The sequence below is a fragment of the Alligator mississippiensis genome, chromosome 1 (genome assembly GCF_030867095.1).
Source record: "Alligator mississippiensis isolate rAllMis1 chromosome 1, rAllMis1, whole genome shotgun sequence".
Taxonomy (NCBI): domain Eukaryota; kingdom Metazoa; phylum Chordata; order Crocodylia; family Alligatoridae; genus Alligator; species Alligator mississippiensis.
The window spans coordinates 422,211,928-422,232,136 of NC_081824.1; the positions used below are offsets into that span (position 1 = coordinate 422,211,928).

At 44.1% G+C, this 20,209-nt stretch overlaps 1 protein-coding gene across 9 annotated transcripts in view; it reads right to left on the reverse strand.

The window, feature by feature from the left end:
- The window catches only part of NBEA (neurobeachin), an 882,854-nt gene that overhangs the window by 448,293 nt on the left and 414,352 nt on the right, over positions 1-20,209 (reverse strand). For all 9 annotated transcript variants that reach the window (XM_019498256.2, XM_059716302.1, XM_059716129.1 and 6 more), the window contains one exon: positions 16,535-16,662. In XM_019498256.2, the coding sequence (XP_019353801.2) occupies positions 16,535-16,662 (128 nt within the window). The remainder of the gene's footprint in view (positions 1-16,534; positions 16,663-20,209) is intronic.

The following is a 20,209-nucleotide window of genomic DNA, read 5'->3' on the forward strand; positions in this document are numbered from 1 at the left end:
ACTCCACTGGTCCCCCCCTAGTAAGTTTATAGACAGCCACCAGGTGCCCCCTCAGTCTTCTCTTGCGAAGGCTGAACAGGTTAAGGTTCCATAGCCTCTCCTCCGTGTTCTCGCATTGTCAGCCCGTGTTCATCTTGGAGACAATAATGACTCCAAGATCTCTTTCTGCCACCATGCTTTCGAGAAGAGAGTTCCCCAGCCTACAGGTATGCTGCTGGTTCCTACTGCCCAAGTGCAGCACCCTGCACTTGTCAGTATTGAATCCCATCCTATTTTCATTTTCCCACCCCCATAACCTGTCCAGATCCTGCTATAATCTGTCCTTCCCTTCTAGCGTGCCCACCTCACCCCAAATCTTGGTGTTGTCTGCAAATTTAAACAGGCTGCTCTTCACCCTGTAGTCCAAGTCACTAATAAAGAAATTGAACAGTGCGGGCCCAAGGACCGAGCCCTGGGGGACTCCACTGCCCACTTCCCTCCAGGGCAAAAATGACCCGTCCACCACCATCCATCTGACTGTGTAGGCATCAATGCTGCAGTCACCTAGCTTTTTAATAAGAATGGGTAGGAGATAGTGCCAAAAGCCTTCCTCAAATTCAGAAAGACTACATCCACTGCGACACCTGTGTCCAGTGATTTTGTGACCTGATCGTAGAAGGAAATCAGGTTGGTCTGACAGGACCTGCCCCTAATGAAACTATGCTGATTGCCCTTGAGCATCATCCCCGATGCCGGCCCATCACAGATGTGATCCTTGATGATCTTCTCAAAGAGCTTCCCCAGGACTGAAGTAAGACTGACGGGCCTATAGTTGCCCGGGTCCTCCCTCTTCCCTTTTCTAAAGATGGGGATAACATTGGCCCTCTTCCAGTCATCTGGCACCTGGCCAGAGCACCACGAGTGCTCATAAAGCCATGCCAGAGGCCCTGCAGTAACCCCTGCCAATTCCCTCAACACCCTGAGGTGAAGAGCATCTGGACCTGCTGATGTGAACACGCCCAACCCCTCCAGAAGTTCTTTAACCTGGTCCTCCCTGACCCTAGGCTTGGCGGAGTTTCTCCCGAGTCTGTCCTAAATCTTGGTAGGGGAGTCCCAGTCCCTGCACAAGAAAATGGAAGTGAAGAAATTGTTAAAGAGGTCTGCTTTCTCCTCTGGTGAGACCACCAGGTTGCCAAGCATATCTTGCAGAGACCTCACATTACCCGGGGCCTTCTTCATTCTCCCTATGTATTTAAAAAAGGATTTTTTGTTATCCTTGATGCTAGCCCTAGTTCCATATCTGCCTTAACTTTCCTAACAGCCCCCTTACAGACCCAAGCGGTGGAGGTATACTCCTCCTTGGTGATAGCCCCTCCCTTCCACTGGCTGCATACCTCCTTTTTGGCAAGCAGGCATTCACGAATGCCCTTGGTGAGCCAGGGGGGCTTTGGGGCACTCTTGCCCCCATAGTTCTTGTAGGGATTGTCACCCCTTGGGCTCTGAGTATCGTCTCCTTAAGGAACGACCACTCATCTTGGGCACCCAGTTCCCCTACTCTCCAGGACCTAGTGCCTCCCCAACTAATCGCCTCAACTCATTGAAGTTGGCCCTCTTAAAGTCTAAGGCTACTGCCTTGCTGCAGGCCCTTGACACTTCATGCTGGATGGTGAATTCCAGCAAGTGATGATCGCTATCGCCCAGGTGGTCGAGGACCTGGAGTCCCCTCACCAGGTCATCGCCTGTGGCCAAGACCAGGTCCAGCAGGGCATTCCCCCTGGTAGGACTGTGCATCTCTTGGGTTAAGCGGAGGTCCTGTATCTCAGCCAGGAACCTCCGTTTGTGGTCAGACCTGGCTGACTGCTCCTCCCAGCAGATGTCTGGGTAATTTAGATCACCCGTGACAACTACTTCCCTTGCCTTAAGTGCCTTTGCAAGGTGACCCAAGAATTTGCTGTCCAGCTCTTCCCCTTGGTTGGGAGGTCTGTAGTAGACCCCCACTGTTATGTCCCTTTCCCCACAACCCCACTGTATCCTGACCCAGAGCACTTCAGCCTGCCCCTCCTCTGACCTCATCCTGCTGGTTGAGGATGTGTATTGCTCTTTGACGTAGAGTGTCACACCTCCGCCTTTCCTCCCTGTTCTATCCCACCTGTATAGCCTATATTTCAAGAAAGTCCCCCAAGATAACTGCCACAATTAGTATAAAACAATCCTGATGAAAAGTCATGTTTTGATGAATGTAAAATAAGTAAACACACTAAAGTACTGAGCATGCCTACCAGTTATTTTTAAAAATTAAATTTCAATATCATCTACAATGTTGGGCAGAACACAGGAAAAGAGATCTTTTTATATTTATTTACCTATTTGTATGAACACAAAAATGCATTAAAATGTTAATTTTTATTTTATTAACTTTAAATAAAACATGCCCAAAAACGTATTAACAGTAACATTAAAATAACACCTTAGTATGTGATCCCAAACCTTATCTACTAACCTTAAAACTGATGAGTGACTAATCTTCCAGCCACCAAATTGTGGTTTCAAATTGAGAAATATCAATTTTCTAATATATGTATAGGGAACTGCTTATAGTTATTTGAAGTTTAGTAATGTATGTAAATAGAAATCATTTTCAAAAGATCATAAAATGATGGATCATCTATTTCAGCTCCTTTTTTTTTTTAAATGCTTTATCTAAACTTGAAGGTTAATTTTTTTTTTAAAGTTAACATTTGGGATCTAGCCAGACCTTCCTTCATCAGTTATCCCAGTTATCGTTGCATCCAAATCCTGTGACTTCTTTCTCTGTACCTTTTATAATATCTCTCTGCCAAGACAGCAAATCCCTCATCACTAATCTTTATTATTCAAGCTTCTTCCTCTCTGGTCTTTCCAGCACCTAATTTTCATTCCACCTCCTGGTAAATGCAGCTGTTGATATTTACCTCACACCCTTGTCCAAGCAGGACGTTGACTCCTTCCTTTCATTTCCCCCTCTCCTACTACATTAAGTTAAAGCTCCCCATCCCACAGCCCTTATTTACCCATCCTTGTTTCTGGCTGCATTTTAGTTTAGCCTCCCTGTTTGCATATATAAGCCACTCTGATGAGTCTTACATGTTTTTCTTCCTGCACAGAGAATACTCAAGTTTCTTGGTGATGCCAGGTTTTCCTCCATTAATTTTGACATAAATTGGCTAATGGCATGCACCCAGAGAGTGGTGGTAGATGGGTCAGTCTCAACATGGAAAGATGTGGGCAGTGGTGTCCCCCTAGGCTTGGTTCTTGGGCCCTTGCTCTTCAATATCTTCATCAGTGATTGGACAAGGGCGTGGTGAGCACACTGTCCAAATTTGCAGATGACACCAAATTATGGGGCAAAGTAGACACACTGGAGGGCAGGGAATGGATTTAGGCAGATTTGGACAGGCTGGAAAAGTAGGCAGGACAAAATAGGGTGCAGTTTAACAAGGATAAGTGCAGAGTACTGCATCTGGGGAGAAGGAATCACCAACATATGTACAGATTGGGAAATTACTTTCTAAGCAGCAAAGCATCAGAAAGCGATCTTGGAGTTATAGTTGACTCAAAGAGGAACATGAGTTAACAACGTGACAAAGTGATCAATAGAGCTAACCACACTCTATCATGCATTAACAGGTGCATCATGAACAGGTCTAAGGAGGTGATACTTCCCCTCTATGCAGCACTGGTAAGGCCGCAGCTGGAGTATTGTGTCCAGTTTTGGGTGCCGCACTTCAAGAGGGATGTGGATAACCTTGAGAGGGTCCAAAGGAAGGCTACTCATACGGTTATGGGGCTGCAGGAAAGGTCCTAACAGGAGAGATTGAGGGACCTGGATTTCCTCGGCCTCCGTAGGAGAAGGCCACCAGATCCCCTCTCAGCCTTCTACACATTTGTCAGAGAGGGGGCAGCATGGTATAGGAGATACTCTGTTTACCAAGGCGCCCCTTGGAGTAACTAGGAACAATGACCACAAACTGACAGAGAGCAGATTTAGACTAAAAATTAGGAAGAACTTCGAAGAACTTCTTTACAGTAAGGGTTACCAGAGTCTGGAATGGGCTTCCAAGGGAGGTGGTGCTCCCCGCTATGTTGGAGGTCTTTAAGAGGAGACTTGACAAACACCTGGTTAGGGTCATCTGACCCCAGCTCTCTTTCCTGCCTAGGGCAGAGGGTCAGTCTCGATGATCTACTGAGGTCCCTTCCGTCCCTAAAAATCTATGAAATCTATGAACACCCCCAAAAATTGAGTTATCTAATCAGATCACCACCTTTTGTTCAGTGGCCATGTTCTTCTGTGGCTGATGCACTCATTCTATGTATAGTTTTTCAGCAAAAGCAAATACATATTTATGTGCCATTTTAACTCCATCAGAGACAACTGTGCTTATGTCATCCAGCACTGAGCCTTCTCCTTCAAATTTTCATTACCTCGAGGAAGAATGGAAATGTGTCATTTTGTACAGGGTAGACTTCTTATGAGTTGGGCATTACCTTGAAAAGAAAAACCTAGGATAATTGTGCTCAGGCTGATGGGACTGTAAATAGCAAGCTTTTGTGGATGCTTGAGACTAGATTCTATGCAGGATACAAAAATGAAGAAATCCTTTTGGGTGAAGCTGAGTGATAGCAATTCACAAATAGCTTTCAATTTAATGGCTCCATTGGCTAAGGGAAACAGTTTCTTATCATTGGTTTGGAAGTATTTTTAGGGTTGGACAAGCCTGAGTTTTAGGGGACCTCATGAAACAGGGCAGGAAAGTCCTGTTCTTTCTGGACTTCACCAGAAATGACTGAGCTATGAGAAAATCTCTGAGATAAATATGTAACTCTCAGCAGGAGTAGCAAAGTCTCTAATTCAAACAAGACCTCTTAGGTAAGGAAGAACCGGAGTAGTAATAGTAACACTAGCAAAACATCAAAAGAAAAAGGTCTCGTCCATTCACACACACTCTGCAGACACCCAGGCTCACAAAGTAGCAGTGCAAATCAAATGACTTGTCACAGTCCCTGAGGACAAGTCCCAGGACTGTCAGGTTCTTCTGCTCTTGAGACCATACCCAGGTCTTCAAACTACAAATTTATGAGCCCAGATTCCTAAAGAGTGGTTAGAGCTGGGCTGGGCTTATTTCTTCAGCAGCGTGTTTAGAATACAGTATACACTTTCATATACACTTTTATCAAGGGGTAAGCTCTAGAAATCTCCCAACTGGAGAAACCTGACAAAAACATGCTTGTCTATAATGGAGTGATAATGGCATGAACTGAAGCATGAATTTAAACAAATATAATTAAACTGGTATAACCCCATTCTGATTTTTTCAGTTTAGCTGATGCTGTTCTGAAAGGGGTTTAAGCTAAATAAAAAGGCTTGTTTTAGAATATACGAGTTAAATTAATATATTGATACTAATATTACCTAACACCATATCATTTTGCAGTGTAACTATTAAAGCTCTCTCAAACAGGCAAATCTAAATGTACAAGCTTAAAAGATATAAGTTATTCAACCATATTTCTCTCTTCAAATGTGCTAGGTCCTAAAGTCATCTCTAGATAGTTCTGTGTTCATTATCAAAACATTTGAGTTAGTTTTCCTATTTTTTCTATTGCGCTTTGATCTCATAAGGAAGATCAAATACATTTTAGATCTACAAAACCTTTTGATTACGCTGTTTTTCAAGGTAGCATGAACTTGGCCAAGAGTTTTTGATTTTCATTCCTAGTGAGTGTCTTGAAGGCATGTAACTAAAGCATACCTATGTTCAACAGGGTGTGTTGTAGGAGCATGTTTAAATCATAAAGACAAGCAAGAGAGTTTTGTAAAGCTGGTCAGCTATTAATGGTTTCAACCTGGGTCATAAGGGCAAATGCTAAAAGAGACACAGAGTTAAAGCATATGGAAGGGGAAAACGTGACAAGCAGCCTCTACTAACAGTAATTTCATAAAGACCCTAGATACCAATATCAGGTTTCAGGGGGAAAGACAATTTTACTGTACAGTAGGAGAAAGCAATGTCCAAGGGCAAAACCTGGAAGAGGGATGTTATTTGCACCCTACATCTGGTTCTCTGGAAAACTTGCTAGATTTGCAGTGTAGATTGATTCCATTACCTCCTGGGGGGTAAAGGGTGGGGCAAATACCAGTCTAACTGTTTCAAGTCCGAACTCAGGCAGAGTCCCTGTTGGGTTCTGAATGATGAATTAAGTGGAATAAGAACCGGAGAACCTCTGCCTGCGGGGAACAGCAATCACAGCATGAACATCCTGTAGATGCTGAACACTTTTCTGGCGTACTGCCTTGTTTTTCTTTGGAAATGGATGGAGGAAGAATAAAATAAGGAATAAGATGGTTACTCTCAAAAATTCTACATCATGATCCTGGGTTACCATGCAGCAGCCCCATTTGTCTGGTATAATGAGTCCATCTGCAGGTTATGATACAGCAGTGCTTATAAATGGAAAGGGGCTTACTTGGAAAGCCTCTTTTAAATTCTTTTCAGGGAGTAGTACCAAGTAGTCTCTTGTTAAACCTTCCCCAAGATTGGCATAATAGCAGAAACAGTAGCAATTGGAAGAATACAGAAAGCTGTAAGAGAAAGGATATATATGAGGAAGATACCAAAGCCAAGAGAAATGAGTATGAGGTCATTGGAAGGTATTCTACTAGAGGTGAGACAAAGAGTCTAATATTATCCAACATTTCACCAATGGCTTGAGAGTGGGAAGTGGGCCTTCAAGCTTAAAAAATAAACCTTGGAAGGTATACCCAAGACTGCAAGTGGCAAGCAATACCTGAGATAGCAATAAATATCAGCTTGTCCCAATCTGTTTCAATCATCTCAATACTTCCTTACCAGTATTTTATAAATTGTATGACATCTTCCTTATTGCCTAATCCTACAAAGTTTAAAAAATAGTATTAATTAAAACCCAGCAAATTTCAGCATTTTAGGTATTTTTAAATTCAACACTTTCATCAAAAACTGATTTTGATACTTCATCCAGAAGTCTTACTCAGTTAATTTCTTTCCTGAAAAAAACAAAAACAACAAAAAAGCTTTTCCTGTTATGGTCTATAAATCAATTTCTTATTATAGTGAATGTAGGCAGGTGGTTCCCAGTTTTTACTTATTCTTCTCATATTTTCAATCAGTTTTTCCTCTATCGGTAAGAAACAGATCAAGGACAGCTATTGTTCTACAGAGAAATTTTGTATTTTGGATTATGTTATCTTCTTCTGTTAACCGGTATAAAGAGATGGGATAAAGAGTCCAAGTACTAACCAACAATGCAAAACAAAGTTAGACTGGGACCACCCAGGCCTAAGACAAAGGAGAGGGCACAAACAGTTAACCTATGTTACACAGTGTAATGCATCTTAGTAAGTGTCCAATTCATTAGACAGCAAGAGAGTGTCTCCAGCAGAAGTACACTTACATGTAATTAATTATTGGCAGTTCACTTTCTTGAAAGTGCCAGATTCTATGCATTTTCTAGTAGCTATTGGGAACGCTGATCTGCAGTATTTCCTCCCAAGTTAGACATCTGTTCAGAGGATGCATATGGGGGTAAAAAACCCTGCCGTTCAAGAGTTAAAACTGGGTGATCAGGCCAGCATATCCCTTTCCCACTTCACAATATACATGCGACAGGCCTTAAATGGTGGACACAATATACTTGGATTCTGATGTAGCTTTATATGCCATTCTCATAAGTAGTAAGTAGGAGCAATGTGGACTGTACAGAATTATCACATTTGGTTAATATGTAATAGGTTGAACTACAAGCAAAGTGTTGCTATTAATAGTCTGATGTCAGACTGACAGGTTGGGGGTGGAAGTAGCACTGATGAGAAGGATTTGGGAGTTAAATGAATCAGCATGAACCAGCAATTCCATTCCAATGCAAACCAAAAAAAAAAAAGGGGGGGCATAGGCGACTTGTAGGGGGTGCATAGGGATGCACATGCCCCCCTGACGGTCGAAAGTGATACTGTTGGTAGGGCTGGTGCTCCCCCCCTGACAGGGCCACTGCCATCGGTGGCTTCTATGGGTGCCCCCCCCAGATTGAGGAGGCACCAGTCACTCCTGGGGGGGAGAGGGGCTGCTACCTTAACACAAGCGCTGTGTGGAAACATGGGAGGGGACTATAACCACTGTGCTCCGTTTCGTCAAATAGTACCTTCTGCCAATTGGCAGGGCTGTGAACCCTGGATTTGTTGGAGTGTAACTCATATGTAAGCATAAATCAGCATATTTATGGCCCATCATGCTCAGATCTATCTGCCTGGTACATTTGTTCTATGTATATATACTCTTGTACATGTGACTGATCAAGCTTGATATATAATGTTGTAACAAACATCTAAATCCTTGGATGATGGTGTCGCTGTGGACATAAGTCTTTCTAGACTTTAAGAAGGCCTTTGACACTGTCTCTCACCCCATCCTCATCAATAAATTAAGCAACTGCGGCATTGATGCCTGCACAGTTGGATGGGTAAAAAATTGGCTGATGGGGTGTACCCAGAGAGTAGTGGTGGACGGGTTGTACTCAACCTGGTGAGATCTGAGCAGTGGGGTACCCCAGGGCTCAGTCCTCGGGTCCGTACCGTTTAACATCTTCATCAGCGACTTGGACGAGGGGGTAGAAAGCACGCTATCCAAGTCTGCTGATGACACTAAGATGTGGGGCGAGGTGGACACACTTGAAGGGAGAGAGAGGCTGCAACTAGATTTAAACAGACTACAGAAGTGGGCAGATGAGAATAGGGTAGGGTTCAACGTGGACAAATGCAGGGTGCTGCACCTTGGGAGAAGGAATCTACAGCATACATACAGGCTGGGGAGTTCCCTTCTTGAAAGCACACAGGCGGAAAGGGATCTTGGAGTCCTTATTGACACCAAGATGAACATGAGCCGCCAATGCCAGACCGCAGCCAGCAAGGCCAGCCATACCTTGTCATGCATCCAAAGGTGCATTTCAAGTCGGTCCAGAGAGGTGATACCCGCCCCTCTATGCGACTTTGGTCAGGCTGCAGTTGAAGTACTGCGTCCAGTACTGGGCACCACACTTCAAAAGGGATGTGGCCAGCCTGGAGAGGGTTCAGAGGAGGGCCACCCGCTTGGTGAGAGGGCAGCACAACAGGCCCTACGAGGAGAGACTGAAGGACCTGAACCTGTTCAGCCTCAGCAAGAGGAGGCTGAGGGGGGACCTGGTGGCTGCCTACAAGCTCATCAGGGGGGATCAACAGCAAAAAGGCAGAGCCCTTTTCTCCTTAGCAGCACCTGAGGCGACAAGGAACAATGGTAATAAGCTGATGGAGAATAGGTTTAGGTTAGAGATCAGAAGGCAATATTTTACAGTTAAGGTGGCCAAAATCTGGAACCAACTTCCCAGGAAAGTGGTCCTTGCCCCTCCTTGGGCAAATTCAAGAGGAGTTTGGATGATCACCTGTCTGGGGTCTTGTGAACCCAGCATTCATTCCTGCCTGTGGCAGGGGGTCAGGCTAGATGATCTGTTCAGGTCCCTCCTGACCCTAGCTATTATGAAACTATGAAACATTTCACATTCAAAAAACTTTTAATAACTGTGACCATACTGAAAAAGGTTGCTTCAGCAGATATTTTGTATAGTAGTCTCAAACAGGGAATGGATTCTGTACCAACTGACTTCCGGTACATACCTTGGTTATCTGAACAGCAGCATTTTATTTGTTACTACTCTGTAATTGTTGTTATTACATAAATTGTTCTCTTTTAAACTTAATTCAATACTGTATCTCTAAAGTTTGATGTAGTAACTTGCAACTATTTCACTTAACCAAAGAAACTCAGCTATAAAAATAGTTTTTCAACAGGTACTTTCCAAAGTAGGATGGATAATCCAAAATCCAGGGAATTAATGCTGCTTACCTCCCCACCATCTTACCTCCTGCCAAAATCAGGGTTTTTAGTCACTCCTGGTAACAAGGATTGATAACATGGGTAAAGAGCAGGGGGGAGCAGCAGCTGCATTAACTCTCTGGGTTGCAGAGAGCAACTCTGGCAGATGTGGGGATTATTGCCATAATTGGCACTGCCACTCATGGGTTGTTTGATTCCAGATTCAGTCTGCAGGCGTTTGACACCACTGATGTAGGCTAAAGCACATAAATCCTTTAAAGACTAAACTATTTTGTGCTACAGGTAGAGAATGGATGAGAATGAAGTGTCACCCCCATTTAATACCCAGGAGCTGGATTATCTAATCTCATTTCAGACCAAGGATAGACATTCAGGCTTTCAAAAAGCCTGAGTCTGAAATTATTCGTAACTGCACTGAAATCCAAGACATGCAAGCACATGCCTGAAGTGGCTCAGGCTAGAAGCCGGAGGGTGCTAGAGCAGCCCTCTCATCCCTTTCCCAGTACTGAGCTGAGGGGGCCATGGCCAGACCCCAGCAGGATGCTCTGATTAGCCCAGCAGGGAATTAATAACACTGTTTATCACCCCCAACTCAGTTTTTATCACCCCATTAAGAAAACAGAGGGACATTGCCAGCTACCTGTTGATTCTGCCGGTTGATTCTACCTGTTGATTCAGCATGAACTGTAGCCAGCATGTGGTCTGCTAGCTAATACATAGACATCTTTCTGCAAGGCAGAGGGGAGGGGAGAATTCCTGCTTAGGGGGGAGTGGTTACAGGGAGACGGGTATCAGCCTGCAGTCCCTGCTGGAGCTGCAGCCAAGAAGCAAAGGGGCGGTGCCAGCCCTGCTGCAGAGCAGAGAGCCCTGCCCATCCCAGGGAGCATGCTGGGGGTGTCTGGTTTATCTTAAGCTAGGAAGGGGTCTGGGTCAGACATTGCATTAACTGGTTTGAGTCAAATCAGTTAAGTCTGATAAAAATCAGTAAAGTCTACTACATCCAACCAGGTTTATCTCAAACTGGTTTCAGCCATTTTCAAATCAGTTTATGTGGACTGAACATCTGTTCTGTTACAGGTTCAAACAAGTTTCTGATCACAAACAGGTTTGTGTGTAATGTCTGTCCCTAGCCTTAAAGACTCTAAAGGGACGGTGAATCTGCTGCTTTTCCTCGTAAACATTTCCAATGTGCAATTGCTCTTGCTGCTAAGAAACTGTGACTTATTTTAAGCCTGCATTAATATAACTAACTTCTAGCCATTCAGTCTCATAATGTTTTGGTCAGGAAGGTTAAAAAGACACTCACTACCTGTTCTCTATTTCTGTACACAGTGATCTAATCCACCTTCACTTCAATAAAATGAACAGATAGAGTGGTCTAAATTCCATTGATTATGCTTGCTTTCCAGCCCCTTTGTCCCTTTCTGCGGCCTTCCTTTAAACTCTCTCTAGAATATCCTTATCCCTCTTCAAGTGCTAACATCAGAACTTAGGAAGAGTACTTGCTAATGTACAGAAAGAATCATTGCTTTATTTTTATTTTCTTTTTATTAATCAATGTAAAGATCATACAAAAGTAAGGCTGGAAGAGACCACCCAACATCGTCTTGTCTAGACCCCTGCTCCAGAATGGATCATTCCTGACTAAAAACTATCCCAGCCAAGTGTCTGTCTAATCTGTTCTTGAGAATTTCCAGGAATAGCGATTCTATGCCTTCTCTAGGTAGCCTTTTCCAATGCTGGAACCATCCTCAAAGTCAAAAAGTTTTTCCTAATCTCCAACCTACATTTCTTCTGCTGTAGCGTGAAGTCACTGCTCCTAGGCCTGCCCTCTTCAGCCACAGAGCAAAGCCCGTCTCCAGCCTCTGTGTAATCACCCATCAGGTATCTGAGCATGGTTGTTATCAAATTCCTCCTCAGTTTTCTCTTCTACAGACTAAACAGACCTAGATCTTTTAGCCTTTTCTCTTAAATCTTGTCTTCCGGGCCCCTAATTATTTTTGCTGCTCTGCACTGAACTCTCTCCAATCTGTCCATATCGTTCTTGAAGTATGGAGCCCAAAACTGGACATAGTACTACAAAGTGGAAAAAACACTTTCCATGATTTATAAGTCACACTGACACCTGTTAATACAACCCAGCATGCTGCTGGCTTTTTTCTACAACAATAGCACACTGTTGGCTCATATTCAGTTTATGGATTACTGTAACCTTAAAGTTTACAGTCTGTAGTACTGTACCCTAGCCAGTCATTCCCCTGTCTGTATTTGTGCATGTTATTATTCCATTCCAGGTGCAGGATTTTGTATTTGTCCTTACTGAACTTCACCTGTTTGACGCAAACCATTTTCTCAGTACTTCCAGGTCATCCAGGATCCTAACCTCCAGGATGTCAGTTTGCCTTCTTGATACAGCACTGCACAGAGAGCTCATGATCTCTTGACTTACTGCTTGCCAAGATGGTCTCTTGCTAGGAAGAACCTGATGAATTATTATGCATTGGGTTCAACTGAAACACATTTTATTGGGTTGTACTCATTTAAATAGGTGATTCACGTAACTAAATCTTACCAATCTCAGTGTTACCTGAAAGCTTTGCAGTAATGATTTTAGAGCATTGTTTGGATTATTAATAAAAGTATTAAATAGTGGTGAACCACAAATTGATCACTAGGGTCCTTTCATGAGAATAAAGCCCTACTTGCTGTTTATTCCTCATTAAAAATTATATTTTCAGATCAGATAGTGAGCCAGTTATTAATTAAGCGAGTGAGCGTCCTGAAAAAGCCATATAAAGCAAGTTTGAAATTAACATTTAAATATATTTTCTTCTCGCACATTAAAGTTAATTTTTAAAATACTTTTTTAGACTGTTGATAACATGCTTTGCTGGAGAGTGCTAAACAATTAGCAAAGTACTCTTATTAGCTGAAAGAAAAAGTTCCTGGGCATGTGAAAGAAATAAGAAATCTGGATATGGAAGATCTAGGGAAAAATAGAGAGCGAAAGAAAACACAAAGTCTGCAGCATAGGACGGCTGGGTGCCAGCATGCAGCCAATTTATAGCATCTGTACTCCAGACCACAGAAACAAACAAAAAAGCTTTGAAAAGCTTCTGGGAAAAAGGCAGTCTAAAGTACTCGAAGTTTTTAAAACCATTTTTCAGGAAAGTATACCAAGGAATTCCCAGACCGCTATAATCTTCAAGAGAAATGATTAACTACACATTTTTAACAGTAAAAATTACATGTTATTCAAGGTTTTAGATCTCAATGACAGCTGAGCTGAGTAGTATTGGGGGATTTTTTCCCTAGCGATAGGGAAGAATAAAGTGTTTATGCTGATTCTTATAAATTCATCGTCAGTTTGATCACAAAGTGTTGGTACCTCTATAATGCCTCAATTACTTTGATTCCTGAAGGAATGTTTTGGAAAATTTCTCCACAGCTTCAAGAACTCTCCCAATGTTAGGTACTAGGGTGTGCAAAGTGGGCCATATTCGATTGGGATTCGTCCCGATTCAGGGGACAGTGATTCAATTTGCTGATTTGGATCACTGTCCCGATTCGATTTGGCCAAATCTGAATCTGAAGATTCGATTCTGAGTTGGAGAATCACCAATTCAGCTATAAACACAGCTTTATATGTTTTTTCTACATTCCTCGAAGTACCAGGCGTAGCTCATGAACTCTCAGATGGTGGGGCAGATGGAGCATCTCACAGGAGCATGGGGGGAGGGAGGGGTCTCCCGCGCGTTTGGCAGTGGACCCAGAAGTGGACCAGAAGCCAGGCCCACTGCTGAGCGAGCAGGGGGCTCCCCCCACACTCCCTGAGCTCGGCGACCAGCAGGGATACTGGTTTTCTATTTCCCATGGAAAAACAGAGAAAACCATGGATTTCCCATTTTTATCAGAGAAAACACACATTAGAAAAGGGGTGGGGAAACCCTCAACCCTGCCAGGAGGGGAAGAGAAGGGGGAAGGGCAGGGCCCAACACACACACTTACCGGAGGCTGCTTCAGCCTCACTGTTCTTGTTGGAGGTAAATTGGGCTTGGGGGTTGTGGAGCAGGGCTGGGGGGAAGCTGGCTAGGGGCTGAGGGTGTGGGGAGGTTTGCAGCCAGCCAGGCACTCTGGCCGAGAGGGGGTTTGCAGCGTCCCCACTCCTGGCTGGAGTACTTGGCTGGCTGGAAACCCCCACTGCTCCTGGCTGGCTGCAAACCTGCCTGCTCCCTTAGCCCCCAGCTAGCTTGGGCACTCCCCAGCCAGGCACTCTAGCTGGGAGGAGGGGTTTGCAGCTGGCTGGGAGTGGCAGGGGTTTGCAGCCAGCTGAGCACTCTGGCTTGGGGGGGGGGGGGGGGGGTTTGCAGCCTACGTGTTCCTGGCCAGAGTGCTTGGCCGGCTAAAACCCCTGCTGCTCCTGGGCAGCTGCAAACCCCACTCCCAGCTGGGGTGCCTGGCCGGGGAGTGCCCAAGCTGGCTGGGGACTGAGGGAGCAAGGAGGTTTGAAGCCGGCCGGGAGCAGTGGGGGTTTCCAGCCAGCTGAGCACTCCAGAGTGCCTGGCCAGCTGCAAACCATGGGTCACAAATGCTATGCTCTCCACCCTGCTGCCTTCCCCCAGGCTCTCCAGAGTGCAGCATGTGCAACTGGCATGACAGGGCACAGCAGGACCACACATGAAAGCTGCCTGCTGCTGCAAGCTCCATGCTGCCCTGGCCATACTTCCTCAGCATGCATGGGGGCAGTGCACATCTGCCCTGCCCTCACCCCCCACACAGATCTGGAGGGCACAGGTCCCCCCTGCCCCACAGGAGTGCATGCTGCCACTGGGAGCTGGCCCTGCCTGAGCCTGCAGCAAGCCGCTGCCTTCAACTGGGGGCAGGGGGCTACTGACCTGAGTCCCTGGCCCCATAGCCCTGGCAGCTGGAGGCCTCCTCCAGCAGGGCTGGGGGGCAGGGGCTATGGGTGGGAGGAGTGAGGGACACCAGCAGGACTGTGGGGGGGCATTTAATTTTAACCACGGATTTTGGGACTTTTATCAGAGAATTTGCAATTTTTGATCAGAGAATCTGTGATATTTTTATCATGGAAAACCAGGATCCCTGGTGATCAGCTACAGAGGGACACTGGGTGCCCCCCAAGACCCAGGAAGCACCAGTCGCCAAACTGGAGTGGGGGAGGGTCCCCAACACGCTCCATGGCAGACCTGGAAGTGGACCTGAAGTGCTTCTGGTCCACTTCTGGATCCACTGCCAAATGCACCGGAGGCCGCCCCCCCCATGCTCCCATGGGATGCTCCCATGGGGGATCGGCCCCACCATCTCAGTGTTCATGAGCCACCTGGTACCTTGAGGTATGTACATATAAAGCTAACACATAAAGCTGTATCTATGTCCGAATCATCAGATCTCTCAGAATCAAACTGGAGGCTTCCAATTCGATTTGGAGAGATTGATGGGTCTCCTGATTTGATTTGGATTCAGAGATTCAGCTGCTGAATCTGGGGCTTAGTGTTTTTGTTGTAGTTTAAACTGGTGGTTTGGGTTTGGGACTGTAGAGGAGGTTTTTTGGAGGTCTCATTAGTGCTTTAGAGGCATGTAATAGTCTTGAGCCCTGCCAAGGGCAGGCTCAAGGCCCAAGCTGTTACAAGCCCAGAGTGGACAAAGAGAGTGTTACGCGATAGCCACAGAAGGGCTTGAAGTCTGGCAAACAGGGGCCAGGGGCCCGGTGCAGACGGTAGTTAGAACCTTACAGCCAGGCCTGATGCAGTGGGTCTAGGCTAGATGCTCTAGCTGAAGTAAAGGAGTAGAGGCTGGGTGGGGGAGGCTGAAACCCCTACAGTGACACCAGTAACATCTGTGAGGCATGGGACATGGTGGAGGGATGGTATGGAGCTGTGCAATTAGTTCTTAAGGCAGAAGCTCTGCACTGCAGGGTGTTCTTTGGAGCAAAGATCAGATTGGGGAAGCCCTAGGGGCAGCCTCTCCTTCGAGAACCAAAAGAAACATCAAGACATGGCAGGTGAGTAAAGAGGAGACTGTTCCCAGAAGTGAATTGAAATAAAGGGGATTCTAGGGTGCCTCCAGGGCTTCTTGACCACCCTGGGGATGGTGCCCTGTTACAGGGACAAAATCAATTACCTATCATGAAATCTTCCATTTCTATTCCCATATATTCTGTTTCTTTTCACTACCCCCCTTCTCAAGGTAAATTCTTTCTATAACGTTACTTTTTGTCCAGTCTTAAAAGTAGGCTAAAAGACTTACAGTACCTTTAACATTTTAAATAAATTGAATCATATGGTGTTTTGTTGGTCTGGGCCCAAGATAAAAGGCTTTTACATTTACCAAGGATCCCACTAACAAAACAAATTAAGAAACTAGGCACAGAAACAGTCCATTTTCAAGATCTCACAGACTACTTAAATGTACTTAGGAAGTAAACAACAGGAAATAAAATATTCTCTTCCTAATTTTTAATGTATCAATTATTAAGCAAAAATACTTACATAAATTCCTCTAAGAGATGTGGATTAATTCACAGTTCGTAGTTGTATATAATTTTGTGACTATAAAGCAACAGCTAAGTATTAGGAACATAATAATGGGAACAGTACCTTCAATCAACAGCTCTTGTCCATGACTGCCCAAAAGAGTACGGGACAGGAAAGGGGCGAAATCTACAAAAATTTCACGCAGGAGGGGTGCCACCTTTTCTAGAGCTCTCTCAAGCTTTGCAGTGATGCTGTTGAAAACAAAGTATGCAAGTTGAAGGCAAATAAACATTACAGGTTAAAAAATGTCAAATCATGCCCATTTCCTAACACATACTTAAATAATCAGTGTGTCTCCCAATAACAGAATAACCCATGATTATGACTAATAATACAGTGTTTAAAACCCTTAATCTCATGTCAAGCTCAGCAATATGGCAGTCTCACTAGCTAAGCAGAATTTACAGGAGAATACAAAGTATTTTATTCTAATTTTTAAGGATGATGAGAGATCCCCAGGCATCCAAAAGCTTCAACAACTCAGGATGCAAGTATGAACATAAAAAGAAGAAAAAAGACTCCTCCTTTGCTGCAACATATGGCAACAAGGTATAAACCTCAAAAAATTTAAGTACAGAAAATTCTATAATGAAAATACTGTTCTGTGAAAAATATCCAACTTCTAAATCTTCTCAATTTAAGTCATATTTTCTCTGACATCCATGAGACAAAGACTGTCATTATTAGTCTAACAGGATGTGCCAGATACCCCCAGTCTTATCTTCCTCTTCCATAAGGAAGAAACTAATTTTATACTAACAGTATCAATATTATACAAGTGAATACAGTAAATAAGCATATTTTAAATACCAAAAATAGCATAAATGTGTAATACCAATTGCCCGGTAGCAGCAATTTTGCACTGTCCTAAGAGATGATACCATTGTTTTACACATATGGTTGAAGCACAAAATAGGAGTTTTTACTGGTTTAAGATCATATCATAAAATTACTCTTTCCTGTTTAGACTTTCAAGTAACAAAATCTAGCTCTCAGTAGATAGGGTACTGGATGTGAATTGATAAACTTGGGTTCTCTTCCTCAAGCTTTGTGTTTAACCAGTAATTTTATCTTGAGTAGAATCAAACCACCTCTTCTTGCTTCTGTTTCCTCCCCTTGTCTGTTTTGTCTATTTAGACTATTTGAACTCTTTGAAGTTATTCTTAATGTGTGTTTGCTGTGTGCAGCACAGGTAGGGCATCCATCTAAATGTTACATCAATATAAAAAAATCATCCTTTATCTAGAGGTCCAAGTGCAATAGTGCTTTTAAAAAGTCAATGTGTGGTTCTATACCTTTACTGAAGGACACTATGACAAAGGACAGACTTTAGACATAAACCAGTTTAAGTGATCAGAAACTGGTTCAAACCTGTAACAGAACAGAAGTTCAGTACACATAAACCAGTTTGAAAATGGCTGAAACCAGTTTGAGATGCTACATTCAACCAGGCTTATCAGACCTAACTGATTTGGGTCAAACCGATTTCTGCAATGCCTGTCCCAGACCCCTTCCTGGCTTAAGTTAAGCCAGAGTCTGCCAGTATCCTGGCATGGTCACTAAGGTTGGGTGGGGCTCTGTTCCAGAGAGCTGGGCTCGCCCCTCCCCTCTGTTCCCTAACTGCAGCTCCAGTAGAGACTGCAGGTACAGTGGGATCTGCTTGGCTTCCTCCTGCTTCCCCACTCCCTGCTTAAGCAGGGATCCCCACCCCCCTTTGCCTTACACAGACACCTCTCAGCATCAGCTAGCACACCACATGATGGCTATGGTCCATGCTGTGGAAGACAAGACAAAGGTAAACAGGACTATGGTGACTAATGGCTTTTTGGAGCTAATGAACAAGTAGCTGGTAATGTAACTACATTCTTTCCTTGGAAAAGCTGTTTAAGAAGAGCTTGAACCAATGGGGAGAGGCTGTTTTCTTAATGGGCTGACAAACAGTGAGTTAGGGGTGATAAACACTGTATTATCAACTCCCTGTTGGGCTGCTCGGTGGGGTGGGAGGTAGGGGGACCCTACCTAATCAGAGCATCCTACTGTGGCCATGTCCCCCCAACCCCTCAGCTCAGCACTATGGAAGGGAAGGCTGCTCTAGCACCCCTCAGCTTGTAGCCTGAGTCACTGCAGGCATGTGCCAACATTTCTTCAGTCCAGAGTGGGGCTAGGGACAGACATTCAAAAAGCTTGAGCCTGAATTGATTCAATCTTTGCAGGTTAGTCTAACCTGGCTAAGCTAAACCACTTTAACTGCACAGACATCCCCTCTGGACTGAAAAAAATGCTGACACATGCCTGCAGTGGCTCAAGCTAGAAGCCCGGGGTGGGGGGGTGGTGTTAGAGCAGCACTCCTTTCCTTTCCACAAGGCTAAGCTGAGGGGGGCATTGACAGGCCCCAGCAGGATGCTGTGATTTGGGACCCCTCCCCGCCTTTAACAGAGCATTTATTAGCCCTGTTATCAGCATTTAGCACCCCATCAGAAAACAAAAGTCTTGCTCATTATTTCAAGCTCTTCTTAAACATCTTTTTCCAAAGGAAGGAATGCAGGGAAATTACCAGCTGAGCTGTTGATTAGCTCCAAAAAGCCTGTAAGCGGACACTGCCTTATCTGCCTTACACAACATTAGCTATCATACCACATGCTGGCTACAGTCTGTGCTGTGGGAGAGAGAAGGAAGGGATCTCTTCTTAAGCAGTGAGTAGTGAGAGGAGGGCACAGGAAAGCCAGCAAACCCTGCAGTGCCTACAAGTCTCTGCTGGAGCTCCAGCCAGGGAGCAGAGGGGAGGGCCCAGCTCTGCTGTGGAGCAGAGAGCCTCGCCCAGCTCAGAGAGCATGCCGGGATGCTGGGAGAATCTGATTTAACTTAAAAAAGCAAAGGGTCTGGGACAGACATTGTATAAACTGGTTTCACCCAAATCAGTTAAGCCTGATACTACATTCAACCAGGTTTATCTGAAACTGGTTTCAGCCATTCTTAAACTGGTTTATGTGCACTGAATGTCTGTTTTGTTACACGTTTAAGCCACTTTCTGATCACTTAAACCGGTTTGTGTGTAATGTCTGCCCCTACCCAGGATTTTTGTATGTTTACAAACTAGTTTAGCCTAGCCAGGTTAGACTAACCTTCAAAGATTTAATCAATTCAGGCTCAGGCTTTTTGAATGTCTGTCCCTAGCCTATTTGTCCTTGTTCTCCCCATATATGGCTTGGAAAACCACTGTTTCTCTTCTTTCAAATTTGTCCTAAAGATTCAAAGTCTCTTGTTGAGCACACAAGAACAAATCTTTCATTTTAAAAACCTAAATGAAACTAGATTATTGTTCTATTGGGCTCCTTAGTTTTTTTCAGGCCTCTTTGCAGTTTAACTTCAACCCATTTAGGGTAGAAGTTATTTTATTTTTATTTTTTTACCAGCACTGGGAACATTGCTAACAACTAAGAATATAACCATAGGAAGATACTGCAATAAATGGCAATATTTGGGGCAGTCAATTTTAAGTTTTCAAAGGCTTTTGCTATATATATAAAATTATAAGATATGGAAATTGCTGCATATCCTTCTTATAAAATCCCATAAAACAGCTAACATCACTACAGAATAGAAGTTATTTTCTAAAAACTTAAAATTATTTTGCTTTGCTTAATTGTCTTGCAATATAATGCTTAAACCATTTACAATTCAGGTACCAGTCTTTATTTAATTATTTATTTATTTATTTATTTACTTACAGATAAGAAA